This window comes from Pan paniscus, chromosome 11 (assembly GCF_029289425.2).
Source record: "Pan paniscus chromosome 11, NHGRI_mPanPan1-v2.0_pri, whole genome shotgun sequence".
NCBI classification, from domain to species: Eukaryota; Metazoa; Chordata; class Mammalia; order Primates; family Hominidae; genus Pan; species Pan paniscus.
In genome coordinates this window covers 109,294,377-109,321,446 of record NC_073260.2, presented here as the reverse complement: position 1 = coordinate 109,321,446, position 27,070 = coordinate 109,294,377, and the positions used below count along the sequence as shown (strand labels likewise).

At 38.2% G+C, this 27,070-nt stretch overlaps 1 protein-coding gene across 11 annotated transcripts in view; it reads right to left on the bottom strand.

Moving 5' to 3' along the window:
- Positions 1 to 27,070, bottom strand: part of TTC39B (tetratricopeptide repeat domain 39B) — a 194,702-nt gene that overhangs the window by 59,843 nt on the left and 107,789 nt on the right. For 8 of the 11 annotated variants that reach the window (XM_055092105.2, XM_055092106.2, XM_055092104.1 and 5 more), the window contains one exon: positions 2,392 to 2,487. In XM_055092105.2, coding sequence (XP_054948080.1) covers positions 2,392 to 2,487 — 96 coding nt within the window. Of the gene's footprint in view, positions 1 to 2,391; positions 2,488 to 16,547; positions 16,768 to 23,968; positions 24,234 to 27,070 lie in introns of those variants that run through there. The other 3 variants (XM_055092112.1, XM_008976208.3, XM_034967199.3) reach the window with 3 other exon arrangements.

Sequence of the window (27,070 nt, the reverse complement as noted above, 5' to 3'; positions counted from 1 at the left end):
GAGGAGTAACATATGAGGTATGGCACTATCATTTTCTGTTCAGACTAACTCCATAAGAGCCACACTTCTTGTCCACACCCAAGCTTCCTCCACTTTGCAAGTGTCATTTTAGGCTGCTTCACATTATGTTTATTCTTTGACACATGCATTAGAAGACCTGTCAATTAAAAGGCAGAGTGAGAATGTCTATTGTTTAGTTTTTAAAAAGAAAAAGACTATGAAAACTGCAAATGTGAGTACAGGTTGAGCATCCCTAATCTGAAAATCCAAAATTGAAATGCTCCAAAATCTGAAACTTTTTGAGCACCCACATGACACTCAAAAAAAACAAAAAAATGCTCACTAGAGTATTTTGGATCTTTGGATTAGGGATGCCCACCCTGTGCTATCACGAAAACACACTTCTCAATTATTTCTTATATTTCACCTCCATTTCCTCTTTTATATAATTTTAACCTCTTCCTCTCTTTGACTCCTTCCCGACTCAGAAATATACACAAATCTCATTCATTTCTATTTAAAGTAAAACTAGCAAGAAAGATAACTCCCTCAATCTTGCTTTCTCTCCTAACACACCCTTCTCCCACTCCTTCTATTCACAGGCAGGAGCTTCAGAAAACAACTGATGCTCACTCTCCCTACTTCCCCACCTCCCACTGACTTTTAGCCATGCTGCCTGACTCCTGCCTCAACTTCCCTAAAACCTTATGAGCTAAAGGTCTCCAATGACCTAACTATGAAATGCAAAGGATACTTTTCCACCTGTATCCGTGAAGACCTCTTTGCCACACCTGGCTCTGCTGACTGCATTCCAGAACTCACCCTTCCCCCAAGTCCCTTGCCTGTCCTGTGGCCACCAACTTGTAGAGTCTTCCTCTCTCACACATCTATGTAGCTCTTGTTTGAATGGTCACTGTCCCAGCCATGCTTCAATGTTCTGTGTTCCCAAAAGGTTCCTTCCTCCATTCTCTTCTCTTTTGTTATGGCTCTCCGGGAAATACAGGTGTGGTTCATCACTTCAACAACTACGTGCATGCTAAAGACTTCCAGTCTACAGATGCAGCTTGTTGCTGCCTGTGCGTGTCATGCCCTTATTTATTAATGCTTTCAGTAATTTTTATTTATTTTATTAGAGCTTTCAAACTCAGCATTATAAATGTTGATACAGTAGTTACTTAGGAAACTATCGAATGAGTTAGAGGATAACTATGAAGGAAGAGCACTTCTTTTTGAAGAAAACACAAAATTCCATGAGCAGGGACACACACAGTAAAAAAAAGGATATGGAAAACAAATGCCTTAAGATCCTTAGAAGTTATTTTCACTTTATCTCCATTCTGTAACCTTTTCTATATATTGCGAGGGTAGAATCCTAAGACAAACTACCAAACCCATGAGTATAAAGAACACACGCATAGCTGAAATTTCAAATGCAAAATCCAAAATGCTAAGGATCTGCTGTATAATTCTAAAAGTTTAATAAACCTCTAAGGATGGATGAAAAGTACTTTCTCATGTACTAAAACAGCTTTAACAGAGCTGCCTTAATAACTCATAAAAAAAACCTTCATGTTCAAAGAGAGAATCTGTTAATTCTAAAATGATATGGAAAGGAACAAAAATTAACCAAGTATGATACCACAGAAAAATATCTAATGGAAGGGGAAAATATCATGATATATTAAATTTTAAGAAGTAGATTACTGAACAGTATATTTAATATGATTCCAATTAAGAAAAAAATTTAATATCTCTATATTTGAGGAGAAAAGGAATACACACAAAAATAATCAGGATTATAGTAATACATATTTCATTCTCTTTGTGCTTTCTATAGCTCTGAATTTTCTACAATGAACACTTCTTAAAATATATTTTTAAACCAAGATTATGCGAAAAATGTAAGAAAGAAATAATCATAATATAATATTTGACAAAAAAATCTATTATGGTTACAACTGTATCAAGAAGCACATGCCTAGGAAAAAGACTGGAAGGAAATACACCAAAATTCTGTGTTCAAGTGATCATCATTACGGTTGTTTCTCCTTTCCTCCATTTTCCCCAATGTTTGGCAGTGTGATTTATTATTTTATAATAAAAATAATAGCTAAAAATATTTAAAGATAAAAGGGACTTGAAAGGGAGTTGTGCCCCAAAGTTGAATTTTGTTTTGCTTTCATGTAACAGTGCCACCTATTCACTGAGTCCCTGAGCAGCCACCATATCTCCTTCCCTGATTTATAAAATGGGCACTCTACTTGCCTAGGCCTCTCCTGACCTCACTGGTTTGTCAAACGCAATGCACTATGCAAATATCAGTATCATATTCCTTCAAGGGTGGGATTGTCCTCCCCTCTTCCCCCAGGAATGCCCACAACCCTTCCTGACCTGCTCACAGTAGACGCTCCGCGCTGTCTGGGCGCCTGTTGTGTATCACATGATGCAAAGTGAAGGCTGCTTGTTGCCATATCTGAGTGAGAAGATCTGTTAATTAAAAAGGCAGAGTGAGGTTTTTTATTTCTTTGTCCTGTGAGAAAAGTCTACACCAGTGCAATTACACAACATAAGGCTTCCAATTATTTTTATACATCTTACCTCCATTTCTTATCAATTTTAAAAATCAAGTAACAAAAATCTACTGTTATGTGTCAAACATGCCTGAAATACAGCCCTAATAACTTTATTTTTTCATTCTAGTACACAAAAAATAAGTTAACTGAAATTACTCCACAGGTCTCCACCCAAAGATAGGGTTGTATCTTGTATATATCCTTCCAGGTTTTTTCCCAAGTAAATCTATACATATTTTAATAAAACTTTATTAAAGATACTTATTATAATGGGTTATGGTATACAGTATAATGGATTATATATAGGAATTATTCTGAATCTTTTCTTCTCAATAAATCCAGAGTTGCTTTATCACAGCATCTGCAACATGCTGCTGACTGGAAATAATGATAATTTGTTACCTGTCCCTCATTTTCAGGCATGTAGGTTACTCCCAAAGTTTTGGCATTACAAACTACTGTTAATAAGCCCCTTTACTCACTTGCCTAATTATTTCCAAAAAATACATTCCCAAAGGCAATGGTACTTATTTTGTAAAGTACTTTATTTTTAATAAACTGTCTAATTTCCCACTAAATACACACCACAGAAAGCTGAAGTAACATAAAGAAGGTAAGGACCAATCTGCCTTGCAGAATCTTCGGCCAGTTTGTTGACCCACAGATATCTGACAGGCACACAATGGGGGCAGGTCCACTCAGAGAAGGAAATTTCCAGAAAGAGGTTAAGAGTAAGTCCTGCCCTGTATTACAATAGAATTGCCAATCTCCTCCCATTTCCACTCTCCTTAACAGTACACATCTCACAGAGAAGAGCTAGAGTCATTAAAAAAAGAGGTAAAGTCATTAAAAAAAGAGGAGAAGTTTTGCGTGGTTTTTTGTGGTTGTTTTTTGTTTTTGTTTTTGTTTTTTAATTCTAAGATGTACAATGGGTGCGGTGGCTCACGCCTGTAATCTCAGCACTTTGGGAGGCCGAGGCAGGTGGATCACCTAAGGTCAGGAGTTCGAGACCAGCCTGGCCAACATGGTGAAACTCCGTCTCTACTAAAAATACAAAAATTAGCCAGGTATTGTGGCGAATGCCTGTAATCCCAGCTACTCGGGAGGCTGAGGCAGGGAGAATCGCTTGAACCCAGGAGGCGGAGGTTGTGGTGAGCCAAGATCGCGCCATTGCACTCCAGCCTGGGCGACAAGAGCAAAACTCCATCTCAAAAAAAAAAAAAAAGTGCAGTGTCCTCAATTAAGTGGAGTTTTGTTTTTTGTTTTTTTTCCCCCATTGGAAGTTCAGACTTCCCAATGCACTCTAATATTTTACACTAGACATTCATTTTTATCTTGGATATATCAAGTTCCCTAAATTTTTCACATCACATAGGGGAAAACTGAAGTTGTTCTTACAAGGGTGGTTAGGTGTGGGTGGTGGGAGGGAAGAAAACTTCACAGGTAAGGGAAAATGTCATTAGAAGACAAGTTATTTCCATCACAAAAACTTCTTATTCTGAGAATACAGGTACCACTTCCATAAATAAGACTCTGGGCAGTGACCATCAGCTCCGTTTACAAGCAGGGAAAGAGGAAGTGACCGACTGAAAAGGCTATCTACCCATTTGGACCATTCTTGCCCATCTGTTCACTTACAGACTCATTTTCAAGGGCTAGAAACATACAGTCTCTGAAACGTACTGTTAAAATATCCCCTTTTCACATTTGCGTTTAGCTTTAATAAAAGTCTCCCCAATATTGAAATTTTTACTTAGTCGTAACTATCACCCTTTTCTTTAACATTACTGATTTTGAGGGCATACTTAGAAAAACCTTCCCTCTACAAAGATTATATAACATAGTTTTACCTGTGTTTTACTCTTTAATATGTCATATTTAATCGTTTATAATTTAAATAAATGGTACAAGATAGTGCTGTGTAATTTTTTCCCTAATCTTTTGCCATGTTTCCCAAGATTGTTTTTAAAAAACCACATCTTTTCCCCCAATGATTTGACATGCCATATATAACACACTAGATATAAACATAAATTTGGTGTGCCAGGTAAATATTATATGTTTCAAAGTGCTAAAATAATTGGGACTGGGCACGGTGGCTCACGCCTGTAATGCCAGCACTTTGGGAGGTTGAGGCAGGCAGATCACTTGAGGTCAGGAGTTTGAGACCAGCCTGGCCAGCATGGTGAAACCCCGTCTCTACTAAAAATACAAAAATTAGCCAGGCGTGGTGGCGGGCGCCTGTAATCCCAGCTACTCGGGAGGCTGAGACAGGAGAATTGCTTGAACCCAGGAGGCGGAGGTTGCAGTGAGCCAAGATTGCACCACTGCATTCCAGCCTGGGTGACAAGAGTGACACTCCATCTCAAAAAATAAAAATAGTAATAATGAATTGGGAGGCCTTCAGCAAAGATGGTTCCTATACAAGCAAATGGAAACTCAACTCACTGTAAACAGTAAAAACAAAACTTAAGCTTAGCCAATCAGAAACCGCCAACTCACCTCTAACTAGGAACTTCCCACTTGTTCCAGTCAAGTATTTTATTTGTCTTGCTTCTTTAAATACTTCATAAGTTTCCCCCTCCCACTCCTTAGGTAGAACACTGAACTCCTTGTGTTCTAATGATATTCAATTCAGGAATCACTTATGCTCAAACAAACTAGTTAAAATATTACTGTGCCTAAATTAATCTGTTAATAAAAGCTAAAATTATTATATCTTTACCTGGCACAACAGACTTGACTTTAGCAGAATATAATAATTATTAACAAAATAATGTTACATTTTATTCATCTTTTCTGAGGTATAAAAGATTAGATTCAGATTCTTCAAGTCCTTCATGTTTGTATACACATGTACATGAATTCATGGAAATTCTATAGTATTTCTAGATTTATGTTAATATCACAATAAGCATATCATGCCACAAACTAATTTTTTTATTAAACAGGATTTTTTTAGATATAGACATAACTCATTTATTGAAAGTACTGTCTAGTGTTTTAAGAATGCATTTTCTCATTTCATTAATAAGAAATGCTTCAAATACATAAAGTAGAGAAAATACTATTGCAAACACACAAATATAATCTAGAATCCATTTTTGTGTACAGTCTGAGCTACATTTAATTCTTTCCTGCATGGATAAGCAAGAAATAACTCATCTACTTGTTATAAGAGCTTGGAAACAAGGCAAAAGGAAGACTGCATGTCCTCTCAAGGTCACCTTGGAGCACGGTCTGACAGGCCCACCCAAGGAACATTTAATTCCCTAGGGAGTATATATCTTGTTTGGCTTGCTATTTACTATTAAAACCTATACTCTGTAAAATTATGTTAACTTGTAGATTTTTTAATCTGGTAGATATGCAAATAATTTCTGTGTGGTAAGATTATGGTTTTATTACCTTGCCGGAGGTTAACCAGTGTTGTGCATAACAAACCTTATTTCAACACTTTTTCTTTCCTCAGTTCTCCAAATGCTGTTACCAGTTTTACCATCTTGCTGATTTCTTCACTGACATGCGTTGATTCCATAATTATGATACTTTGACATACTGGATTATTCTGCAATCTCTTACACACAGGAATTTTCCATACATGCTCAGGTCTGCTTCTGGGCATTCTTTTGTTCCATCACATATTTGCCTCTCTCTGCACTAGTCACACCGTTTTTATTATAATGGCTTTCCGAGACCTGTAAGCCAACTGGGGCAAGTTCTCTACTTTATTAAATACTCTTTTTGTGGGGTTGTTATTATTACACCTACATTCTTATTTATGAATTTCAGAGTTAGTCATTATAACATTATAAGCAAGTCCTGCTGGAGTTTTGACTGGGAATTCATTACATTATTAGGAAATCTACAGAGAATTGTTGTCTTTATAACATTGCATCTTCACATCTTTACACATTTATTCAGGTCTTCTCTTATTTCCTTCAATAAAGGCTTTTAATATCTGAACACTACACTGATATGCATGTACCCTTGCAAAAGAGCCATGCTAAATCTTTATACTGGAGGCTACAAAAAATAACACACCAAACTTCAATTACAGCTATTAGTACATTGGAATATATGCCCTTATTTTGCCCTGTTTTAACGGCTCTAACTTTTAAGTTTTTAGACAGCTTTATTGAGACATAATTCACAGACCATAAAATTCACCCAATTAATGTTTACAATCAATGGTTTTTAGTATATTCACAGACTATCACCACAATCTAATTTTATAACATTTTGTCACCAAAATGTATCCATATATTAGCAGTCACTCCTCATTCTCCACTCCACCTCCTCTAGTCCTAAACAACCACTAATCTACTTTCTGTGTCTATAGATTTGCCTATTCTGGACATTTCATATCAATGGAATCATAAAAAGTATGGTCTTTATGCTTGGCTTTTTCAGTTAGCATGTTTTCAAGATTCATTCATGTGGTATCATGTAACAGTACTTTATTCCTTTTCATTACCTAATACTATTCCATTGTATAGCTGTACCACATTTTGTTAATCATTTGTTGATAATATATGAATAATTTGCATTTTGTGGCCATTACGAATAATGCTGTTATGAACATTCATGTACAAGTTCTTGGCCAAGGCATGGTGGCTCACTCCTGTAATCCCAGCAGGACTTTGTGAGGCCGAGGCGGGCAGATCACTTGAGGTCAGGAGTTCAAGACCAGCCTGGCCAACATGGCAAACTCCATCTCTACTAAAAATACAAAAATTAGCCAGGCATGGTGGTGCACACCCGTAATTCCAGCTACTCGGGAGGCTGAGGCAGGAGAATTGCTTGAACCCGGGAGGCGGAGGTTGCAGTGAGCCAAGATTGTGCCACTGCACTCCAGCCTGGGTGACAGAGTGAGACTCCATCTCAGAAAAAAAAAAAAAACAAGTTATTGTGTGGACATGTATTTTCATTTCTCTTAATTATATATCTAGCATTGCTATGGAATGCTAAATTATGGTATGTGGAATTGCTACATTATGTGGTAACTCTATGTTTGACATTTTGAAGAACTACTAGACTGTTTTCCAAAGTGGCTGTGTGATTTTTCTGATTTTTTTAATTTTTATTTTTTGTAGAAATGGTGCCTTGCCATCTTGCCCAGGCTGGTCTTGAACTCCTAGGCTCAAGCAATCCTCCTACCCCAGCCTCCCAGAGTGCTTGGATTACCAGCATGAGCCACCATGCCCGGCCAGCTATGTGATTTTATATTCCCACCAATAATGTACTAGAGTCCCAATTTCTTAACAGCTTGGCCAATACTTGTTTTTGTCCATGAGATATGGTGGTATCTCACTGTAGTTTTTGGTGTGCATTTGCTTAATGACTAATAATGTTGAGAATCTTTTTTAAGCACTTAATGGCCAATTGTATGTCTTCTTTGGAGTAATGTCTATTCAGATTATTTTCCCATTTTTAATTGAGTTACTTATCTTTTTATTATTCATTTGAATACTGCTCTAATTGTAATCACTAGGTAGAACTATTTTCGAGGGTAAAGCTTACAGCTATCTTTGTTTATACTTTTTCTCTCAATCAAATCATAGATAGCAGAGCCAATTCAAATTTAACTTCCCCAATAAATCCAACACAATATGCTATGTTCCTGTGCAATGAGATAAAAGCTAGTCCATATTTAAAACTAAAATAAAATTTCAAAAATGAATAAAAATATGTCCTTCAAGGTTTTCCATCAACGTTAATATCTCTCCTTAGGGGAGAAAAGGAATGAGTGTAGACAGGCCAACTGATGTGCTCTGGAAGCCACCATGTTTGTAATCTAGAGCCGAAATGGTATCCATCAAGCCAGTGGAGCCCTCTCAAATCCTGCAGAGACCTTCGCACATCTCACCAGGAGCTCCCCCGAGTCACCCCCACCAGGGCTGGAGCTTGACCTCGTCACTGTGATACTCATGGGCAAGCTAGGGAATCCAGTTCTGCCCAGCTATGTCTCCCCTCCCCAACCTGAACAGGAACCTCAAGGCACCAGGCACTCCTCTGTCCAGCTCATCACCTAAAACAACAGAGGGCTCATCACAGTAAATAAAAGTCAAGTATATACCCATCTGCTTGTGCGGCAACTGGCTCTTACCCATAAGCGCCACCTACTGACCTCCAAGTCAAACTGCACAGACCAATATAAAACCTGCAGACAGAATCGCGCAGGGCCTTAGAAGCGAACCCAAAAGACCGTACCCAACATACTTACGCTATAGGTACACCCCTAGAAGAGGTGGAAATGGGAGGTGGGGGGGACGCGATCTAAATGAAAATAAATTCAAAAAGAAAAAGTAGTAGCGTCTCTAGATGAGAAGAAACCAACATAAAAATTCTGGCACCATGAAAAATCTAAATGTTGTGACATCACCAAAGGGTCACACTAGCTGTCTAGCAACAGACCCGAACCAAATAAAAACTCAGAAACGGCAGATAAATAATTCAGCGTATGGACTGCAAGCAAGCTCAATGAGATCCAAGAGAAGGTTGAAAACTCAACACAATGAAACCATGAAAGTAATCCAAGAAATGAGGGAAGAGACTAATATCCTTTAAAAAACAAAAACAAAACAAAACAAAAAACAGAACTTCTGGAAATGAAAAATTCACTTAAGAAATTTCAAAATACAGTTGAAACTTTTAACAATAGACTGGACCAGGCAGAAGAAAGAATTTCAGAGCTTAAAGACCTCCAATTCATATAACCAACTAATAATTTTTTAAAAAATAGCTTGAAGACCAATCTTTCAAATTAACCCAAACAAAAATAAAGAAAAAAGAATTTTTAAAAATGAACAAAGCATTTCAGACATACAGGATTGTGCAAAGCAACCAAACCTATGGCTTATAGGCATTCCTGAGAAGGAAGAAGAAAAAGTAAGCAACCTGGAAAATATATTTGAGGGAATAATTCAGGAAACTCCCTAATCTTTCTAGAGAGGTGAACATGCAGATACAAGACATTCAGAGAACACCTGCAAGATACTATGCAAGATGAACTTCACCAAGGCATATAGTCATCAGACTATCCAAGGTCAACACTAAAGAAAAAATTTTAAAGGCAACTAGAGAGAAGGGTCAAATCATCTACAAAGGAAAACCCATCAGACTAACAGCAAACTTCTCAGCAGAAACCCTACAAACCAGAAGAGATTGGGGTCTATTTTTAGCATCCTTAAAGAAAAAAAAATGCCACCCAAGAATTTCACATCCTGCCAAACTAAGCTTCATCAATGAAGAAGAAATAAAAAATTTTCTAGACAAGCAAATACTAAGGGCATCTGTCACCACAAGACCTATCCTACAAGAAATGCTGAAAGGAATTCTAAACATGGAAATGAAAGGACAATACTCACCATCATAAAAGAACACATAAGTGCAAAGCTCACAGATCTTATAAAACAATTACACAATTGAAACTCCAAAACAACTAGCTAACAACACTATGACAGGAATAAAATCTCATGTATCAATACTAACCTAAATGTAAATGACCTAAATGCCCCACTTAAAAGATACGGAGTAGCAAACTAGTTTTAAAAAAAAAAATACAAGACCCAACCATCTGCTGCCTACAAGTGACCCACCTACTGGCTAAAGATACCTTTCGACTCAAAGTAAAAGGGAGAAAAAAGACATAAAATGAGAATGGAAAACAAAAGTGAGCAGGAGTGACTATTCTCATATCAAGTAAAACAGACGTAAACCAATTAACAGTAAAAAAAGACAAAGAAGGACATTATGTAAAATGATAAAGGAGTCAATATAACAAGAAGATTTAACTATTCTAAATATACATGCAACCAATACTGGGGCACCCAGATTTATCAAACAAATGCTACTAGACCCAAGAGAATAGACTGATATCAATACAATTATAGTGAGGGACTTCAACACCTCCACTGACATCACTAGACAGATCATCGAGGCAGAAAATCAACAAAGAAACTTGGGACTTAACTGGGTTACAGACCAAATGGACCTAAAAGACATTTATAGAACATTCTACCGAACAACCACAGAATATATATTCTTTTCATTTGTGCATGGAACATTCTCCAGAATCAACCATATACTCAGCCACAAAGCAAGTCTCAATAAAATCAAATAAATAAAAATCATATCAAGTATTTTCTCATACCAGAGTGGGATGAAATTAGAAATCAATCCCAAGAAGAACTCTCAAAACTATACAAGTACATGGAACCTAAACAACTTGCTCCTGAACAACTCTTGGGTAAACAATGAAATTAAGGCAGAAATAAAAAAATTCTTTTAAATGAATGAAAACAAAGACACAACATACTAAAACCTCTGGTACACAGCAAAAGCAGTGCTAAGAAGAAAGTTTATAGCATTAATTAAACGCCTACATCAGAAAGACAGAAAGACCTCAAATTAACAACCTAACATCACAACTCAAAGAACTAGAAAAACAAGCACAAACCAACCCAAAGCTAGCAGAAGAAAAGAAATAACAAAGATCAGAACAAAACTAAATGAGATTGAGACAAAAAAAAAAAGGCAAGGACTCAATAAACTGGCTGGGCACAGTGGCTCATGCCTGTAATCCCAGCACTTTGGGAGGCCCAGGCGGGTGGATCACCTGATGTCAGGAGTTTGAGACCAGCCTGGCCAACATGGCGAAACGTCATCTCCATTAAAAATACAAAAATTAGCAGGGCATAGTGGTGCATGCCTGTAGTCCCAGCTACTTGGGAGGCTGAGGCAGGAGAATTACTTGAACCCAGGAGGCGGAGGTTGCAGTGAGCCAAGATCATGCCACTGTATTCTAGCCTGAGCAACAAAGCAAGACTCCATCTCAAAAAAGAAAAGAATCAACAAACCGAAAAGTCGGTTCTTCAAAAGGATAAACCAATTGGCAGACCATTAGCTAGACTAACCAAGAAAATAAAAGAGAAGATTCAAATAAGCATAATCAAAAATGATAAAGGTGATATTACAACCAATACCACAGAAATACAAATGATCATAAGAGACTCCTATGAACTCATTTATGCACACAAACTAGAAAACCTAGAGGAAATGGATAAATTCCTGAAAACATACAAACTCCCAAGATTGAAACAGAAAGAAAAAGAAATCCCAAGCAGACCAATAATAAGTAAGTAACGAAATTAAACTAGTAATAAAAAATCTTCTGGGAAAAAAAAAAAAGCAGCTCAGGACCAGATGCATTCACAGCCAGATTTTACTAGACATATAAAGACAAGCTACTACCGATCTTAGTGAAACTATTACAAAAAATTTGAGGAGGTGCAATAACACCTTCTGTGAATCCAGGATCACCCTGATACTAAAATCAGACAAGGACACAATAAAAAGAGAAAACTACCAACCAATATCCCTGAGGAACACAGATGCAAAAATCCTCCACAAAATACTAGCAAACTGAATCCAACACACATCAAAAATATAATTCATCACAATCAAGTGAGCTTTATTCCAGGTATGCAAGGATGGTTCAACATATGCAAATCAATAAACTAAAAACAAAAATCATATGATTATCTCAATAGACACAGAAAAAACAACTGAAAAAATCCAACATGCCTTCCTGATAAAAACTTTCAACAAACCAGGCATCAAAGGAACATACCTCAAAATAATAAGAGCCATATATGACAAACCCACAGCCAACATCATATGGAATTGGGAAAAGTTGAAACATTTCCCCTAAGGACTGAAACAAATGAGGACACCCACTTTCACCACTCTTATTCAACATAATACTGGAAGTCTGAGCCAAAGAAATCAGGCAAGAGAAAGATATAAAAGGCATCCAAATTGGAAAAAAGGAAGTCAAATTATCTTTGTTAATTGATGACATAATCATATACCTAGAAAGCCCCAAAGACTCCTCCCAAAAGACAGAAAACCCCGAAGACTCCTCCAAAAGACTCCTAGATTTGATAAACAACTTCAGTAAAGATACAAAATCAACATACAAAAATCAGTAGCATTTCTATATACCAATTATGTTCAAGCTGAGAACCAAATCAAGAACTGAATCCCATTTATGTTAGCCACAACAAAAATCCTTGGAATACATTTAACCAAGGAGGTAAAAGATCTCTACAAGAAGAACAACAAAACACTGATGAAAGAAATCACAGATCATACAAACAAATGGAAAAAACATCCCATGCACACGGACTGGAAGAATCAGTATCATTAAAATGACCATATTGGCTGGGTGTGGTGCCTCATGCCTGTAATCCCAGCACTTTTGGAGGCTGAGACGGGCTGATCACTTGAGCTCAGAAGTTTAAGACCAGCCTGGGCAACACGACAAAACCCTGTCTCTACAAAAAATATGAAAATTATCTGGGCGTGGTATCACATGCCTGTAGTCCTAGCAACTAAGGAGGCTTAAGTGGAAGGATCACTTGAGTCTGGGAGGCATAGGTTGCAGTGAGCCAAGATCGCACCACTGCACTCAGCCCAGGTGACAGAGTGAGACCCTGTCTCAAAAATAAGAAAGTATTTGCAGACTATGCCTCTGACAAAAGACTAACATCCAGAATCTACAAGGAACTCAAACAACTCAACAAGAAAGAAACAACACCATTAAAAACTGGGCAAAAGGCCTGAACAGATATTTCTTAAATAAAATAATACAAGAGGCCAACAAACACATGAAAAAAAAAATGCTCAACATCACTAATCATCAGAGAAACACAAATTAAAACCACAATGAGATATCATCTTATACCAGTCAGAATGGCTATTATTAAAAAATCAAAAAACAACAGATGTTGGATTGCCTGTGGAGAGAAGGGAACACTTGGACACTGTTGGTGGGAACAAACGTTGCTTCAACCTCTATGGAAAACAGTATGAAGATATCTCAAGGAGCTAAAAATAGTGCTACCATTTGAGACAGCAATCCCACTGCCTGGTATCTACCCAAAGGAAAAGAAATCATTATATAAAAAAGACTCCTGCACTCATATGTTTATCACAGTACTATTCACCCTAACAAAGTCATAGAACCAACCTAGGTGTCCATCAATGGTTGACTGGATAAAGAAAATGTGGAATAGATACAGAATGGAATACTATGTAGCCACAAAATGGAATGAAATCATCTTTGTGGCAACTTGAATGGCTAGAAGCCATTATCCCAGGTGAAATAAGTCAGAAGCAGAAAATCAAATACCATGGGTTCTCACTTCTGAAAGCTAAATAATAGGTACAAATGCAAGTAAAGATGGAAATAACAGACACTTGGCACTCCAAAAGAGGGGAGGGAGGATGGAGGTGAAGGCTGAAAAATTACCTTTTAGATACAATGTTCAATGTTTGCGTGATGAGTACACTAGAAGCTCAATCCCCACCATTATGCAATATACCCATGTAACAGACATGCACATGTACCTTCAAATCTAAAACTTTAAAAATAAAAAATGGTATCCACTAGAATTATGAAATGCAGGACTCTGACACACCACTGGAAATCTATTGCTTAATAGTATTGGCTACATAGACAACATTTGTCTTTCTTACTAAAAAAAAACTGCTTCCCAGACCAAATTCTGCCCAAGGATGATTCCTCAAAGAGCTGTTCTCATGGCCGATGATCAGAGGAAGGAGGAGGTGCTGCTGCTGACAATGAGAAAGCAAGAAGAGCCCAAAAATAAAAAGATACTCCCCAAGTATCATTTTACTGCCAACTCCAATCCCATTTTGTCAGGCCTGTCACCAGTGCACTCAGAATCAAAGGAATATACTTTCAACTTTTTCTCTCCACTCTGGCCCTGTTCCTTACGAAGGAAAAACTAAACAGCTGAAAAAGGCCAAAGGGCAAGCACCAACAAAGGATATAACTGTTCTATTAAATGAGAAACTGGCGAATAGATAAACTTCTCCCTAAATAATCTATGCTTAGACTTCTTACAAAGCCTTCCTCAATCAAAACTGTAACCCTTAGTATTATCTGTAGGGCGTGGGTAATCTTTAGATTCTTTGTACTTTTCTATGGTTTTTTTTCAATTTTTTTCAAAAATGATAATGTAGCATTTTAACAATAATGAAAAAAGTTAAGCATATATTTTGAGTAATTTAAGTCTATATTCATGAAGGGAATATTCAAATATTAATTTAAGGAAACACCCTCTGATCATCCCTTTTTATCACACATAACTCAAAATAGTTATCTAAGAAATATGCAAGAACAGTATAATTTATTATTTTTAGCCCTCCCCACATGAAGAAGTCAGAATACATCACTACTCAATGTGTTTCTCATGTTATTTTAGACCTTTTAGAAGTCTTCCAACCTTTCACTACTTTAAAAAAGTCAGTTCTTGAATGTGGTTTTTCTAATTTTATCTTTTCTATTTCCTGCATTCATAACATGCTTCAATAGGTCTACCATTATATTCCTGAACTGCTTTCAAACTTATTACTTTATGCGTATTTACCATCTCAATCTGGTCCTTCATGCATCTACCTTTGCTAAAAACAAACAATGATTCATGCCTTATTGAAGGAATCAGCCCTCATAGGAAGCTAAGAGATGGCGCTCTCACGAGTTCTCTAATACCAGCCTTGTTTCCCATCTTTGGCAGATGAGAAAAATGTAGCACATGCGGGCCATGTGAATGTGATATTTGCCAAGTGTCCCTTAGCTCTGTATGGAAAATGGGGAATGACAAGCTCATTCAAATAGATGGATTCATAACTGTTTGAACAGCTTCTCTCAAAAGGTACTTCCCTTTATCATGTGTTTTACATTTGTATCAGAAACTGGGATTAAAATAGAGAATGCAAGGTTAAAAAAAAAAAGACTCTGCAAAACAATGAAACTGGAAAAGATAGCAGTGAATGAACCATAATTTAAAAAGATAATGCTCTAAGTGGATGACTTATATTTAGTAAACTAAAATTTAATTTTTATCCATAAACATTTAGGAATGCCATATTCCAGGCATGGTATCAGATGTTAAAGCACACAAAATAATAGCATGCCTGCTCTCAAAGATGATACCTGAGTGAGAATAAATTATAAATTCCTGAATTTATAATTTATAAAATCTAACTGAATAAAAACAGGAAAAAAGAGATGTGACTTAAAAAATGGTAAAAAGTTGTGAATTATTTTAAATGAATTTGTGAACACAACAGAATATGAATCCTGATACAACTTAAGCCGTATTAAGAAAACTATAGCATCTAGAATGAGGAAAATAGTAATCTTTCATAAGTTTCTTTTAATTAACTCTTTTTTTTTTTTTTTGAGACAGAGTCTAGTTCTGTCACCCAGGCTGGAGTGCAGTAGTGGGATCTCAGCTCACTGCAATCTCTGCCTCCTGGGTTCAAGCAATTCTCCTGTCTCAGCCTCCTGAGTAGCTGGGACTACAGGCACATGCCACCACCACACCTGGCTAATTTTTTGTATTTTTAGTAGAAACGGAGTTTCATCATATTGGTCACGCTGGTCTCAAACTCCTGACCTCAGTTGATCCACCTGCCTCGACCTCCCAAAGTGCTGGGATTACAGGCATGAGCCACCGCACACAGCCTAATTAACTCTGACTTAAAAATATAATTATCTCTTAATCAGAGTACAAACTTCATAAAGGCAGGATTGTATCGCAGCACCTAGTACAGTGTCTTGCAGGTAATGATCTTCAATACCACTGTGCTGGTTGATTAAATAAATAAACAAAGGAGCAAATGAAGGATAACATCATTCTCCTCCAGTCAGACCAGTCACACCTGGCCTATCTGATGTTCTAGACATACGCTTTTAAGAATATCAACAACGGGAAATGCAGGCTGGGCACAGTGGCTCATGCCTGTAATCCCAGCATTTCGCGAGGCCAAGGCAGGCGGATCACTTGAATCCAGGAGTTTGAGACCAGCCTGGGCAACATAGGGAGACCCCATCTCTACAAAAAATACGAAAAATCAGCCAGGCCTGGTGGTGCATACCTGTAGTCCCAGCTACTCGGGCGGCTGAAGCAGGAGGATCGCTTGAAACAGGACAGTCGAGGCTGCAGTGAGCTGTGATCATGTCACTACACTCCAACCTGGGTGACAGAGCAAGACCCTATCTCAAAAATAAAGAAAGAAAGAAAGAAGAATTGGAAGAAAGCAGAGAAAAGAAAGGAATATGAAAGCTCCATTCACTAGAAAGATTCTGGTTCATCCTTCTAGACCACCTTCTCTGGAGCAAAATCCTATTCTCAAATGACTCAGAAAATATATAATAATGTATATACATAGAATAATAAAACAAATATAGCAAAATGTTAAAACTGAATTAAGGGCATTCAGAAGTTCTCTGTGTTATTCCTGCACTTTTTCTGTATGTTTGGAATTATCACAAAACAAAAATGTTTTTTTAAAAGACTGCTTATTGGCATGATGATCCTGTAACAAAGGGCAGAGACAGCGATTAAATGTGCGTGGCCGCTGGATCTCAGGAACCTGTGGGCCAACCAATGCCAGTGGAGAATGCCAAGCCCTTGGGCCACGGACACACCAACAGTCCAGAAATCCTTTGGTGGCAGAGGCAGCAAGGAGAGAGGCCAATGCAAAGACAACAGGATGGGGCCCTCTACCAGGCAGCAGTCCCCAGACACGGGCCATCCGTACACCACCTCTTCCTGCACCCAGCGCCAGGTCAGAAGGAGGAGAGAGAGGGGAAACCTTTTAAGAAGGAAGATATAAGCCTGATACAGAGTTTAAGTTTTTACTTAACTGGGCATTTACCCCTCCCACATCTCCCAGAAAACCTGAGTCACTCCAAAACAGACTGCTGGAAATTTGAACAGATGATGTAATTTTTAATTGACCATTTAATGTGCTTTTCTGTCCCCAGTGGGGATGAAAGTTCCAGAGTAAAGGAGAACAGTTGAAAAGAATACAAGTACATTTTCATATAAAATACAAAGCATGATTCAGACCCTACTCATTAAGGGGCAGAGCAAGATGGCAGAATATAAGGCTCCACTGGTCATCGCCCCTGCAAGGAAGCCAATTTAACAACTGTCTACAGAAAAAAAGCACTTTCGTAAGAACCAAAAATCAGGTGAGCACTCATAGTACCTGGCTTTAACTTCATGTCAAAGACGCTACTCACTAAGAAAATGGAAAGCAGGCTGGGTACAGTGCCTCACACCTGTAATCCCAGTGTTTTGGGAGGCTGAGGCAGGAGGATCACTTGAGCCCAGGACTTCTACACCAGCCTGGGCAACATAGCAGTAGCCCATCTCTACAAAAAAATAAAAAATTGGACGTATGTAGTGGCATACACCTGCAGTCTTAGCTACTCGGGAGGCTGAGAGGACAGCCTGAGCCCAGGAGTTCAAAGCTGCAGTGGGCAGCACTGTGCCATGCACAGGCTGTCGCCCAGGCTGGAGTCTCTAAAAACATTTTCTTTTCATTTAAAAAAAATTTTAGAAAGAAAATGGAAGGTAGTGCTTACTATCTCTTTCAGCAAAAGAAACTACTCCAACAGCTGCTGTTTTCCTTGCCCATAGTCATAGCAAATTACTGACCAAGTTGGAAACTTAGAACCAGAGCCTGTATCTTTTCAAATTCTTTCCTTAGGCAAGCAAATCAGACTCCTTCACATTATTTAAAACAAACAACAATGGAATGTTGGATTGGCAAGAGATAGGCACAGCTCCTGTTTCATTTTGCTAGTTTTCTTTGCTGATTTTTTAAATTAAAAACAAACAAAAATCCTTTCCCTATTGGAGGGTTCTCTTATTTCTGACTGAAAACTTCTTACCTAATCTATGAATTATCCTCTCTTACCACATGACTGGAGCGTGATCTAGGAGAAGGCATGCTGGGACACATAGCAGACCACTGTGTTTCTGTCCTAGGTACGCACTGGCGGGCAGTGTGGCTTTGCGCCACTCCCTCACCTCAGTGGGTCTCAGTGTCCCTATCTGCAAAAGCAAAGCAGCAATAACAACACCTGCCCTATGTCCCTCCCAGGGATACCACGAGGAAAGAACGTGCTCCATTTTGTAAAATCGCTTTTTAAACTGAAACATCACATAAATGCAAGGGAATGAAGTGGTGCTGATGTTATTAGAGGAGTTATGGCAGCCAAGAACTTCCCATTAGACAGACCATTATATTCCTGCTATTCAGCAGTTCTGCTTAATGCTTCCTGCAGTCATGGGGCAGAGGCCACTGAGGCAGCATTTGCCATTTGCATTGCATCGCTCCACGTTGGAATGCAGATATTTTCAGATGTAGAGCAAATACAGGTTTTCAGTGGGACACTGAATGGGGGGGACATTGTCTTTTCTTTTAAAATATCACCACCTAAAACAAAGAGTAACAAAGTTTTTCTAAAGACAATTCTGACAACAAGTTTTCCTTTTATTTGCCTCATGATCCATGAGAGGAAGAAAAAAAATAAAGGCTTCCAAAAAGTCATTTTCTCAGGCTAGATAGTATGTTTCTTCGCTGGGTTCTCTGGTTGGAGTTTACAACTCATAGTATAATTATTGGTCTACTTTTCAATTACAGTGAGTAGCTTATGAGCTTCTTAAGAACCGGAACTATCTGTTTCTTAATCCAGAGATGTTCAATCACTGCTTGATGAATGAATGACATTCTTCCTGATGCAATTAGCCCCTTGCATCAAATTCAGTCTTCCTACTTGGCATTTTATGTCACACATGTAGATCATGAAAAGTACCCATGAATATTTCATCACAGAAAACTTCATTCACAAACAAGCAGCTTTCAGCAAATATAAGGGCTCTCCCTACAAATATCTATTAGTAGGAAAAACAAACAAAACTGAAGAAGGAGCATATAAATATTCAAGTAATTAAACTCTAGAGTTTTTCTTTAGTTCTTCAATATGTGGCTGTTTCCATAGTTAATGTGCTGTATTTATTCAGCCTGTGGTATCAAGCAGGCATATGAAATGGTTTTGCTATACAGGGATGCTATTACTTTAAAAAATAAAAACAAAAACACCTAAGCTAATATTAAGGAGGGGTGATGGCAAATAAACGCTATACATTGGGTCCTGGATTGCTGGAATGAAGGGCTCAAATTCTGTCCCAACTACTAACTAAGAAAACAATGACTACAGCCCGAAACCACAAGAGAAATTCAAGTCTTGGTTTCATACTTTCCTGCTTTCTAAATTACAGCCACCTATAATGACTCAAAATAAAATATTCTATAACCCATTAATCTAAAATGATCACCAAAGAAATCCATTCATACCACTTGGTCACTAAAGACTTTCCACACCTGTAGACTGATGAAACATCAAAAGAAAAGTAAACCATGCATGAAATTCACATCATACTCATGTTCTGTTTGGTCTTCTGCAATTACCACCTAAATTTCTCTGGCTAAGTCAGAGAACTTGGGTAGAATGGCACTGTTAAGTTATTTCTTACCCAAATAAATCACCAGGCCGGGTGCGGTGGCTCACACCTGTAATCCTAGCACTTTGGGAGGCCAAGGTGGGCAGATCACCTGAGGTCAGGAGTTCGAGACCAGCCTGACCAACATGGAGAAACCCTGTGTCTAATAAAAATACAAAATTAGCTGGGCATGGTGGCACATGCCTGTAATCCTGGCTACTAGGGAGTCTGAGGCAGGAGAATCGCTTGAACCTGGGAGGCAGAGGTTGTGGTGAGCCGAGATCGCGCCATTGCACTCCAGCCTGGGCAACCAGAGTGAAAGGAAACTCCGTCTCAAAAAATAAATAGATAAATAAATCACCAGAGTCACATAACATTTTGGTTAATGTCTTGATGTTAGTCTGCAGAGGGGTCTTTCATTAAGGTGAGGAGACTCACCTTAACAAAAATTCAAATCTAACTCTTGGGGTTTTAGTTGAGGAGTTTAAGGTGTATGACTTAGCTGGAAATAGAGAGAAGGACAGAGACCAAAAATTTGGCAAGGTAGATTATAAATGGCCACAAATTCTTTGTCACCCTTCCTGTCAAGAAGTGAGGTCTATGGCCCCACTTCTTGAATCGAGGTGGTCTCTGTGACTACTTGACCAATACAACACTGTGTTAGTTTGGGGTCCAAATCTTAAAGACTAGCAGTTGCTACTTCTTGTCATTTGGAATACTAAAGCTTAGAACCACATTGCCATGCTGTGAGGAAGCTCAAGCAACAACATGGAGAAAAACAAAGCCCCTGACAACAGTTCTAGCTAAATTCCCAGCTGACAACCAATACTAACTGGCCAGCCAGGTAAGTGAGCCATCATAGCAATGGCTCCTCCAGCTCCAGCTGAGCCACCCCAGGTGATTCCAAGTGGGCAGAGATGAGTCATTTCCTCTGAGACCTGCATAAATTTCAGATTCATAAGCAAATAAATGATTGTTATTGTTTTAAGTCTACTAAGCTCTGTGGTGATTTGTTACACAGCTATTGATATGCAGCATAGGAAACATTAATAGAAGAATAACATTACTGCATCATGAGAAGGAAATGACCCATTTGCACTCTTGGCTGACCAGACAAAACTAGAAATAGTGTCCAGTTTTGGTTGTAACCATCTAGAAACTATGACAGGTCAAATTCAAAGAGATCAGAATGGAGAGAAGCATGAAATATGTCACAGGAGAGAGAAGTGACGTAACTGAGGATGTGTAGCTTGGATATACGAAGATCCACCAGGGACCGGTAGGGAGAATATTTTACATATCTGAAAGACTACTTTGTAAAAACACTAGAGTGGTTTTATCTTAAGATCAGTGGGTAGGAGGCTGTAGAGAGGTAAAGTTCATCTTAGATAAGGAAGACTTCATTCTAAGGAAGAACATTCTAACAGTCATTCAGAAAGGAAATGGACAAATGGCCTTTAGAATCAAGATGTGCTATAATATCACTCCTGAAAAGTTACTCCCTACCCTCAATTTTCAAATTTGTAAGAATTCCAACTCATTACAGGAGACAAGTCCTGTGTACAACTCTGAACATGGCAGCCCTATAGGGAATTGCTGATGTTGGTGAACAGCATTCTGGACCTAAAATTCAAGAAACCCTTGATTTTTCCATTAGCATTCCTCTTCTAGGATGTATGTTTTCCACGTTCCTTAACTGGCCTGCCACTGAAGCATAATCTGCCCATAAGTGCAATCCTGTCCTTTCTAAAGTGAACCAAAGACATAAATGTATATGTGCTGTTAACAAGTGGAAAGCAAGTGCAAAATATTAGGGAGACCTCTGGGCATGAGGCAAAAAAAACCTAAGCATTTTCCTGTTTCATAATAGCATGATATTTAGGAGTGCACTGTGGCTTTAGGAGAAAAAAGAAGAAGAAAAAGGAAAAAAAAAAAAAAAAAAAAAAAGGAGGGGGCTCCCCCAACCAACCTATGACTAAGGACATAATCCAGCAGCTTCAAGGAGCACAGACTTGCCAACTTTTAGCATGATGGAGTTACAATCAGCATTCTGAGTGACCCTAGGCAACTGAGTTAGTCTTTGTGCACCTCGTTTTCCTCATTTGGAAAATGGGAGCATTAAGGTCAATCAACATGGTTGCTGTTGAAGATTTTTTTTAAAAGTCAAAAACAGATTTACCATAGATACTGGGCCTGGCACAGAAGACATTTTAAAAATAATCTAGGTTGTTTCTTCTCCAGTAAAATGGGAAACTGATGACAGAATATTCTAACATAGCCAATTTCCCTTGCTCTTCCACTAAGACTATGAGCTCCTCCAAAGCAGAACCATTTCTTACTTACTGACCTAAACTCAGCACTTACTATAGCATTGACCACATGCTTGCTGAACCAGTTAACTCATTTCCAACATCTCTTTCCAGCTTAAGCATTGTAGGGATCTGTACCTTCAGATCTGGGGCAGAATTAGTTGCAGGTATTTATATGTCATATATGTTTGGCCACAAAGTACTTACACTTCTACAGGTGAAAAATCACCACAATTTTAATGAAATTAAGTAATCAGTTTTTTAATGCCTTCTTCATCTGCTAAAAATCTCTGCTCCATGACGGCAGATACAATATTTTGTTCAGCATCATATCCCCAGAGCCTGGCAAGAGCTTCGTAACAGATGTAAACATTTTTGAATGAATGAATGAATGAATGAATGAATGAAATGAATGAACGAATATAAGATCTTTGCAAGTTTAAGTAAGGCAGAATTTCCTAATTTTAGCAATCCTTCCTAATTAAATTCAAAGTTGCTGCATTTAGGTATGACAAAATGTTTAAAAATAAAAACAGCAGATGTTTGATCTCTGGGTGGTAGAGAAAATTTCTTTTTTTAAATCCTTGATTTATTTTACCCTGCAGGAAGTCAACCAAAATACTGGCACCCAAAAAGCTCATATAATATGTCAGCCTAAGTCAAACATATTCTGCATCTACAACGATGACTGTTACCAGTTGGTGTTTAAAAGTATTTTGACTACTGATCTCTGAACATATCAACTTTTAAAAATCATTTCAGCTAATGTAATTTTAAGATAAAGGAACAAAATCAGTAGCCAAATTATATGAATCTGTTCAATAATATGACTTTTATTCAACAAAGACAAATCAGGAACATATGGGGGTTATGGTGAGAATCAAAAATTAACTTATCTTTAGAGAATGCTCAAAACTCACTCACTAATTCAGCAAGGATACAATTCTAACGTCCAGGAAATTCCAAAGGGGGAAAATGGGACACGATGACTAAGGACAGATGTTTAGACTTCAGGGTCTGCGTCACAAAAAAAAAAAAAAAACCCAGCATTGATTCTGATGCACAATTTTAAAAGGTGGCCATACAAAGGTCACTTTTTGGTAGCTCACATTTACTGTAATCTGCTACAAAGAGACCACTAAAGCCAGCACAGCAAGGTCAGAGGTGAGGGTCTAGGACAATCAACACATGCTATTTCTGAGGACAAGCCACTTTACCAATCTCTAAGGTTCTAATTACCCTAACAAAACAAAACAAAATGCTATAATGAAACCAGCAGAGGACATAAGACAAACAGTAAATACAAAGTGAACCAGCATCATCCTGCCATTGTTCTGCAGCAGGAGTCTCAGCCGCCCAGACGCACACCTTGCAGCAGCAATAAACCAGCCATGGCATCCCGGGAAGACCAGATCCTCCTCCACAGCAAGTCACACTATTTTCTTCAATTTCAGCACTCACCTTAGGAAGTTTTAAAAAGGTCGGGGGAGGGTTAGAGGGGAAGCCAAGCAGGCTTGACATGAAGCTCTTAATGAAGACAATGTCATCTAACAAAAACTGCAGGCTCCAGTGAAATTTAACTGGAGTTTAAAAAATTTACATAGCCTTCCTTAAATTAAACCCTCATAGATTTAAAGAGAACATTTGAATCATAAACCCAGGAACTGCTAAATAAATATGACATACTCACAGATTTAGAGCAGCTGTAACTTTGGAGGAATGAATATAGTCCCACTATGAAGATGTCTTTCCCTCTCTTCTACCAGATTTTTTTTAAAGCCAACTAAAAGAGGAGACAAACCTCAATTTCAAAGCCAACAAAAATCCTCAATTTCTATTTTATTCCTTGGTCTCCAATGAGACTCTCAATTCTCAGGCACAAGCAAAGTAGTTGCCGAGGCAGCTGACAGCATCCCAGGGCTTTCCAGGGCAGAATTTAAGACATGTCAGTTAAAGTGGCAGCTACAATCACTGCTGTAGCGGATGCTTCTGCAGGAAGGGATGCCGGGAGATTTTTTTTCCCCCAATCTCTGCTGCAGCCTAATTCTAATCCATCACTGTTTAATTATCTAGAGAAACAGGCAAGGAAAATACAAATGGCCTGGATTTATAAAAACCACAGAAAATTTTCATGATTTTTCATCTAATCCAGGGATTCATCTCCTATCTAAAAAGGGACAATTAAGAAAAAAAAAAAATGAATGATCCCTTTTGTCTTAAGGAAAAATGTAGGCTGTTATTGCCGACTGAGATGCAGATTTTATATCATGGACTTTTAAAAAATACTAAATAAGAGAAAATCAATTTTTCCCCTAAGTCTTTAGATTAATAAACAAAAGTTAAATCAGCAAAGGGAATTAAACACATATATGACATGACAGTCATACTAACATAGTTGGAAAACTCCACTTTTAAATTGATAATTGATCAACAATATTTGAAGTGGTTTTGATGAAACTAGAAGATAGTAGGCATAGGAAATACTAGTTCAAAGACTCTAAGATAGAACATAGTTCTAAAGTTCAGCTATACTTTTTTGGTTTAAATAGATAAAAGCTCTCCTGGGGAATAAGGTGGTCATTGACTTCACAAATTTCTTATCTTGCCTCAAGGGCTCCTGCACATACTAGAATTGAAACGTTTTTAGTATAGGACTCACTAATTTTTCTAATTAGAAAAGTAATACCAGGGCTAGGCGCAGTGGCTCATGCCTGTAATCCCAGCACTTTGGGAGGCTGAGGCGGGCAGATCACAAGGTCATGAGTTCCACACCAGCCTGGCCAATATGCTGAAACCCCATCTCTACTAAAAATACAAAAATTAGCTGGGTGTGGTGGCGCACGCCTGTAGTCCCAGCTACTCGGGAGGCTGAGGCAGAGAATCGCTTGAACCCGGGAGGTGGAGGTTGCAGTGAGCCAAGATTGCGCCACTGCACTCTGCCCTGGATGACAGAGCGAGACTCCATCTCAAAAAAACAAAAAGTAATACCAGGTAAAATATTGTGGTATTTCCAAATTATAAAATAGTAAATTCCTTGGAAAGAGCTAAAAAACAAAGAAGAAAATTAAAGACAGCCTGTAATCCCAACACTTTGGGAGGCCAAGGTGGGTGGATCATCTGAGGTTGGGAACTCGAGACCAGCCTGACCAACATCGAGAAACCCCGTCTCCTCTAAAAATACAAAATTAGCCAGGCGTGGTGGCGCATGCCTGTAATCCCAGCTACTAGGGAGGCTGAGGCAGGAGAATCACTTGAACTGGGTAGGTGCAGGTTGTGGTGAGCTGAGTAGCGCCATTGCACTCCAGCCTGGGCAACAAGAGCAAAACTCCATCTCAAAAAAAATTAAAGCCAGCCATAATCTCATAACCCAGAGATAACCACTCTTAATGTTTTGCAATAATATACTTCTAGTTTTCTTCCTCTCTATATATACACGCACGCACACACACACACACACACACACACACACACACACATATATATATAGTATATATGGAGGGGACAAGACAGCTAAATGTATTTTTGATACTACTATTTTAAATTACCCTTTTCACACAGAATTGTTATGATTATTTACCCAAAAATGTACCCTATAGTTAACCACTCATATTTCTAAAAGTTCAAAAGAGCATATGCAATGACAGTCCATTTGTATCTGTATGCCTACTATGCGCCAGGCACAGGGGATATAGCAGGGAGCAGAGCCCACAAGGTCCCTGCTCCCCTGGAGCTCTCAGTCCAGTTGGGGAGCCAGATATTCACCAAACGACAGCAAATATCATGTGCGCTGTACTACAAAAGAAAACTATAGATTCTTTAGAAACATGAAAAGACCTGGTGTTGTGAAGGTCAGGCTTTTTCAAGGAAGAAAAAGAGAACTGCAAGCCCAAATGCAAAATTGTTAGTAAAGTACATTTCACACCTTCATTTTTCCATCAATATAAATATCTCTCATCTAATTTTTCTTTTTTCCTTTCAAAATTAATTAAGTCCAGCTTCCAACTACATTTTTGTGGATAATATGTAACATGTTAAGAGAATAATTGATGTAATGTGTACAGATCTTAAGTATTTAATCAATTACAACATATCCTTTAAGAAATTACAAAAGGTGGGCCGGGCGCAGTGGCTCACGCCTGTAATCCCAGCACTTTGGGAGGCCGAGACGGGCGGATCATGAGGTCAGGAGATCAAGACCATCCTGGCTAACACGGTGAAACCCCGTCTCTACTAAAAATACAAAAAATTAGCCGGCCGTGGTGGCTTATGCCTGTAATCCCAGCTACTCGGGAGGCTGAGGCAGGAGAATGGCTTGAACCTGGGAGGCAGAGGTTGCAGTGAGCCAAGATGGCGCTTAGGCACTCCAGCGTGGGCAACAAGAGTGAAACTCCATCTCAAAAAAAAAAAAGGATATTAGGTGAAACCTAAGGAAATCTGAACAAAGTATGGACTTTAGTTAGTGATGTGTATCCAAAATGGTTCATAAACTTTAACAAATGTACGATACTAATGTAAGATACTAATCGTAGGGGGAACTAGGTATAGGGTCTGTGGGAACTGCACTACATTTTCTAGTTTTCTGTAAATCTAAAACTGTTCTTACAAAACTGTCTACTAAAAAATCATCTTTCCAAGAGTTACTTAGCTTTTTCTGATCACTAATAAAATATATTCCATAAAAATTCTGACAATGCAAAACAGTTATATAAAAGGAACTTTTCGAAAATTATAAATACCCTGTAATCTCAACACACTGAAATAATCCCAAACATACCGTATGTATGTCCTTGCA